The sequence below is a fragment of the Atta cephalotes genome (genome assembly GCF_000143395.1).
Source record: "Atta cephalotes unplaced genomic scaffold scaffold00068, whole genome shotgun sequence".
NCBI lineage: Eukaryota > Metazoa > Arthropoda > Insecta > Hymenoptera > Formicidae > Atta > Atta cephalotes.
In genome coordinates, this window is record NW_012130132.1 from 349,624 (window position 1) to 356,805 (window position 7,182).

General features: G+C 31.8%; 1 protein-coding gene across 1 annotated transcript in view; it reads left to right on the top strand.

Annotated features, from left to right (window-relative positions):
• The first annotated feature begins 670 nt into the window (after positions 1-670).
• LOC105623957 overlaps positions 671-7,182 on the top strand; it is a 9,760-nt gene continuing 3,248 nt past the window's right edge. The window contains exon 1 of the mRNA XM_012205327.1: positions 671-759. Coding sequence (XP_012060717.1) covers positions 671-759 — 89 coding nt within the window. The remainder of the gene's footprint in view (positions 760-7,182) is intronic.

Genomic DNA, 7,182 nt, shown 5'->3' on the forward strand with positions numbered 1-7,182 from the left:
GTAGCTGTTGTTTTTATAAAATAATTTTTCTACTTTGTAAATAACAAAAATATTTTATGCTAATTAAAAAATTAAATTCATGTAAAATTATAGTTTTATCAAAAAATTTTTCGATGTATTTCAACAAAATTTTGGTTTATAGAACAAAACATTTTTTCTAATGTATCATTTCTAATGTATCTATCTATTCTTATCGATCTAAATTTCACTTACAATTATTCATATTTTCATTATGTTTTTCTTTATAATACGCTTGTAAATTTGTATAATCTAACTGTGATTACCAGAATGTTAAAACTTTTTGCAACATTGTTCATTATACTTGAGCGTCCTACATAATTATTTTAATCTACCTTCAACTTCGTCATGCTTGCAATTAAAAGGACAAGGACGATGTGATTGCGGATTCGTTTCGTATTCAAGAATAACGATCAAGTTGTTTTCTTTACCGAAGAGAAGTTTCGTTTCGCATGAGAAAACTCACGGAAGATGAAGAGCGTCGTCCTCGTTCACGTTAAAGCGATTTGTGCGAGCGTAAGAAAAATCGCCTTATTTAAAGAAAGAAATGAGAACGGATGTAAGGATACCGTGACGGGGAGACTCTCAATATGCGGAAAATTCTATCCCTCTTCTTTAAAATGATTATTTCATTTATATGAAAACTGCTTATATGAAAAATGCTTTTTTATTCATTGCAGGATCGTTACCTGATATCGCAGTGACGATGGCCTCGGGCAGGGAAATCCACGGTGCTTTCAGGTGAGCTGAACTTTATAAAATCTAAAATTACATTCCATTTTTATCAGTTTTTAAATTTCATTAGAGAGCTACACGATTGTTTTTGCAAAAAACGATAATTTTATTTTCATCTACTATTTTAATTTTAAAATAAAGTAAAATAATATATAAGTAAAATAATATATTTCTCTAAATTTCAATCGTTTTTTTTATCTTTTATTTTATGTTTATGCGTCGATGATTCAATTTGTTTTTTTTTCGCGTTTTTACTTTTCTTGTTTTTTACGCAAAGTTTCGCCCGATTGCGCTCGAAAAAAGGGCATATGTATATACATAATATATACTCACATACATCGATAATTTCGCTGCTGGAAGCTAGTTATTTCAAGGATTTTCGTGGGTGTATGTTTTTCGCGACCTTTAGAAATTCATTATTACGCATAATGCGGGAACGAGAAATTAAGGCTATTAAGAATTACCCGTTTGTGTTATATTAATCTACATCTTTCATGAACATGATATAATTTCTTAACGAGAGCTTCTTTGACCACTTTTTTCGAATATTCTTTAATCAAATTATGACTTAATTTTTTTTGTATGTTTAAATGATGACACAGCAAAAATTATATGAGTTTGTCATATTATGCGAGAGTTTTCCTAAGAAAAAAATTTCAAAAAATTCCTCTGAAAGCGAGAGAAAGAGATTAATTACTTTTAATTTAAATCTTCTTGAAAAGATAATTTAGCATATTCATCAACGAACAATTATTTTTTGTTTAATTAAATATAATAATAGAAAAGATTTAACTTTTACAGTTTGATTCGAGCCGTGATGCATTCCGTTCTTTCGTATGCAAATGCTAAAAAAAGTCATCTAATTGTTTCGAAAATCTTTGCGGACGAGAGTTATGCATAAATGTAAATTGAAATTTTTGTCGGTAGCTTGTATTGGATCAGAATATTGACTTTATGTTACAATTAATTACATTTACTAATTAAACGGAAAAACATTTCTCCAATAAATTATACTTTCACGTTTTTCGTGACATTTGCAAATTCTCGACGTGGGCGTTAGCAAATAGGACGGTAGGGCACTTTGATGGTACATCAATACGAACTATCGCCGCACAAATAGAAATACTTAAATTTTATAGAATATCATTACTTTTATATTTAGTCAGTACCAAATCAATATTTCACAAGATACATGCTGCAAGTCGATACCTGTACAACATTGGCATTATCCACGTCGGAATATCGACATTGTAAAATTAATTAAATGAAGAAACGTTTCCGAAACGTAAATAAATTAATGAAAACCAATACGATTTATTTTATAAATTTTGACAAGAAGAGCTCGATCGATTAATTCCACATTCACCAACTTTTGGTTATTTAATTTTAAATAATTTGATATTTATATCGTGAGGAATCTTTAGTAATTCCATCGACACTCGAGATCTCGTAAACATCTTCATAAACAAATAATACATTTCGATTCCGTGGTGTGCTAATCAGGTTATTTTCGTCGTGCAATTATCGCCAAATATAATTGTCCAATTCTCCCGTCTGCGTCTGCGACTCAGATATGATATTTCCACGAATAAAATTCGGCATTAGAACACGTCGTGAGATTCGTGATCAGAATAGCGAGCACGGATTTAGAGTACAAGTATCGATCGCGTCTTCTTGCGAAACGACACGATAAGAATGTTGGTGACTTAAGAGTTGCGAAATTTCGAGCTGTTTCGCGACACGCCGATTGGTAGTGGATGGGAAAAAATTGTCTCGGTAGCGAACGAGCGATCTTATTCTTAGCGACGTTACTGTATTTTTATTGCGCTTATAGCACAGCATCGATCGCTTTTGCGCGCATACCGCGAGTTAACGTCGTTCGATCTGCAGATAGCCGCTCATAAGTAATGCAATGAGAAAGTAGTATTGCCGCATCATAGGCAGACGCTGAATGAAGAAACGCGGCGGAAGTATCGGGCCTATCTTTAGTTGCGACAAAATTACGTGGTTTCTACGTGTACTCTATTATACCTGAACCCTTTGCAGGTGACCTATCGAAGAGCAATTGAAACATTCTACACAAATAATATCTGCAGGAGTGGGCAGTAGGAATAGTTACGTTATGTAAATTGAACATGTATTTATAATTCTGTAAATGGTTTTATAACTTGTAGGAAAAAATATTTCATTATTTTAAGAATACGTAACTAATATATAAAATATTAAAATATAAAATTATTACATATAATTATTACATATAATTATATAAAAAAATAATTAATACTAAAATAATATTGATATAAATATTTGGAATATATATTAATTAATAGAATATATATTAATAAATCATTATATCACAATTAATTTTTAAAAATAGTGAAATTTTTATTCACGTTTTTATATAAATGTGTGAGACTCGTCGGATTAAAAAATAATTGTATGATTTTACGCAAAAAACAATTTTGCTGAAGTTTCGAAAAATTTAGCTAAATACAGATCTGAAAACAATTCTGTTGGAATTTATCAAATAATTATGTAAGAAATTCAAACAGTGAGCAATGTTACAAAAACTTTTCTAACTATTCTAGCAACCAGTTTAAGCGTCTTACGTAATTATTTTGATAGTTTAACAAAAATAGCTTTGTTAGATTTATTTATTTATAAGATCCACCAAAATTATTTTCAGATCTGTATTTAGCTAAATTTTTAAATATTTCAGCAAAATTGTTTTTTTGTGTAAAACCTACAATTATTTTTTTATTTGTTAGATATTTCAGCAAAGCCATTCTTTCCGTGCAATAGTCATATTGACAAGAACAAAGAGATTATCGTAACAGATTGAAGCAAACCACTGTGTTCAATCTTCTAAACATTTAACACAAAACCACATGTAATCGCGTCTACATATACTTCCGGTCGTAAATGAAATACCCCTCAGTGCCTGCGGGATGCGGAAATATTTTCAGCATATGTAATAGCGCTTTTAGCTCCCTCGTGAATCCGGCAATCGATATACTCCGGTAGCTCTCGCAAAGTTCAGTTGAACCGGAGATTGGAAAGTTCCGCACTAAATTTCGCTCAAAATGCGGTCGGTTTCGTTTCCCTGTTGGACACCGCCGTCCATTCATGCTTGGACGATCCTCGCTAAGCCATTGAGTCTTTGACGTCATGTGTAAGATGCTGTTAGGAGATTATGGTCGAAAGAGAAGTTCTAAGGGCATACGTGGGACACATAAGACGCTATCACCGTTCCATTCTTCATTAGATGGTTAAACAATGCAGATTCATTATCGAATCCGTCGCAAAAGAAAAAAATTAATTGCTTCGCATTCTCGTGATTGTCGGAATCGAATTTACTCGAGCGCAATCAAACACCATTCACGTATCTCCTCTTTCCCATCCGGCGTAATCTCTCGAATAATATCCGAGCCTTTCGTCTCAAGAGAGGAATGCGAAGCGAATCTTTAAACGCAATTGTCCGTGTGTTTAATATCAAATGTGACTATTTTCAATTCTAATTTCAATTTATTTTTCAATTTATTTCAAACAAGATATAAAATGAAAGTTTTTCTTCGAAAAATATCTTTGAAAATTAATAAAGGAAAAGTATATTTGACAATATACGTTGCAGTTTCATATCCAATCAGGATTCAATTCTAAACCTATATTTTATAATTAAATAATGTTTGTCTTGTACGATTACACATATATTTTGTGATTTTCGAAAAATCAATACTTTTCCACGGCAACACACGACTGTGCCGGCATACGAGTGACGTAACGCCTGACGCAAACGACAATCGTTGCGGCCGCGATACCGCAGAGCCTCTCTAGGCGAATGTCGATAATACAACGGACGTCATGAATGCATTTACCTTCCTTAGATCAGCATTTATTAAACGAATACGTCATATACTTAACACAGTGATATTTGAGCAGTAAATATAAGTCATTGTCTTTATTACAAAAATTAAAATATTATTTTCTTATACATAATATTAAAATTTATTTAAAAATAAGAGATAAAAGAAAAATAATAACAGCACGATATAATACATTAATGAAAAATATTTAAAGTGAAATTATTATAGGTCCTTTTATGTTATAAAATTTGGAGGATAATGAGGGAAAAGTGACTATATTGTGACTATATTGCATGGTAAAATAATTACCATGCAATGTTAACTTACAGAAATCCAATTTAATTTAATACTGACTAATTTAATATTGGAAGTTATGTATTTTAAAAGCATTGTTGTTTGATGCTTTTAATACTGAAAATAAATAACTCCCAATATTAAATTAGCCAGTATTAAATTGGAATGTAAGAGTTAACCGTAATTATTACTTACTTTGAGTGTCAAAAGCAACAACAGTGCTTTTAATAACCCAGATAATTATGGTTAACTTTTACAGAAATATAATTTGATCCTGCCTAATTTAATATTCAAAATTACTAATTTTGAGTATTAAAAGCACTGTTCAGTGCTTTTAATACTCCAAATAAGTTATTAACTATTACCTTCCAATATTAAATTTCCGTAGGGAAGAGTTTCAATTTTATAATTATTATCGTTATAATAATCATATTTCTAGTTTTGCTAAAAAATATATAATTGGTACTAAAAATGATCACAAATTATAGTTAAATAATAATAATTTTTTTTCATAAATAACATTCAACCGTATTAAAATTGCAAAATGATCAATTTTAGAGAGACATGCAGAAAAAAAACAGCAACAAATAAATAAATAGCAAAAGATGTAAATGTCAAATGCTAAATGGCTTTTTTTATTGTCGAACAAGACCTTTCTGTTCCATCAATCGAAGCTAACGTTGCAACAGGAAATACGATACGTTTTCGTGGACGCAGTTTTACGTACGGTGACCCAACGGAGATCGCGTTACAGTCGGATTGTGAAATTCATGAAATCTCGTACCGTCGCCACGGCCATCGCCGATTAATCTCCGCTTCGATCGTCGCTCTCTGCCCTTTCGACGTTTCTTCGACCCCGTTCCGCCAACGCGGCAACGTGCCATGAAAATGGTTTGTGATTACCGTGGCGGCAGGCATTCGCGCTGACGAGGCGAATATATATTCTGTCTTCCGTCCGCATTATCCTTAACTCGCGCGAAATTCATTTCGCCACTCGTCTCTCGGATAAATAACCATCGTTATAAGAAAAGTAGGTAACTACCGGAAAGATGTTCGAATTTTTCTTTTGTGTATCTCACTGAACAAATCTCTCGAGTCAAAACAAACTTATTTCGATATTCAAAAGATACCATGGAATTTCTTATATCCATTGCCATCAATATAGACTAACTTTACTGAAAAAAAAAAAAAACACTTACCAAATCTTAATACATTTTTTTCTAATAATACTAAGTAAACATTTGCTTATAGTAAATAAATATTTATTCAATAAAAAAATAATAGTTAAATCAAATTTATGATTTTATATATATGTTTAATAATAATATATGTTTACAAATAATATATGTTTACATTTAAATATTTATTTAGAACTATTCGGACAAATATTTATTAAATTTTTTAAGTTTTATTTATTAAGTTTTTTTTTCAGTATTTAATCTCGATTCAACTTACTCTTCATCTTTTCCTAATTTTTAGAACTAGAAACAGGCACTAAGCTCACTTTCTGTTAAATTTATTATCATTATATTGAATTTTAATTTTAATAATTCATTGATTTTTTATGTTTTAAGTTTTAATACTAAAAGTGTCGATACAATTTCGCTCTAATAAGCAGAACTTTAATTAGCGCTCGAAGTAGAATAATGTTCCAACTCGCTCATGTATCATTTCTATTTCGGCAATCCCAGATTGCGCGGATTAAACTTTCAACTCTATTTCAAGCAAAAAGTATTTCCCTAAAATTCCTTAATACATTCCATTTCATTCTCCGAGAATTAAACATCTCGATTCTCTCATAAAATTTATTCGATCCCTATCAGATCTTCGCCTCATCGGCGAAGATAACCCTGTTGCCAATAAGCATCAACGAAATGAGCAAAGTTTCTAAGTATAATCAATCGCAAGGGTTCACCCACGCGTCCCAAGTATAAAGGCAAGCTACAAGCTAAAGGCGCCGTGTTTTCTATTTGCACTTCACGATGTTCATTGCGATAACGCATCCGTCTTTTTCCGCCGGTGATATCAGCAGTCCGGAGAAGGAAGCTCGTAAATCCCAAGCGTAAACAACGCCCTAAAACGCGAAACGTGTTGAAGAGGGATAATTCTAGATTCGATTGTATCCCGCTATATATGTAACATTCAAGTAATGAAGTGTGTGTGTGTGTGTGTGTGTGTGTGTGTGTGTGTGTGTGTGTGTGTGTGTGTGTGTGTGTGTGTGTGTGTGTGTGTGTGTGTGTGTGTGTGTGTGTGTGTGTGTGTGTGTGTGTGT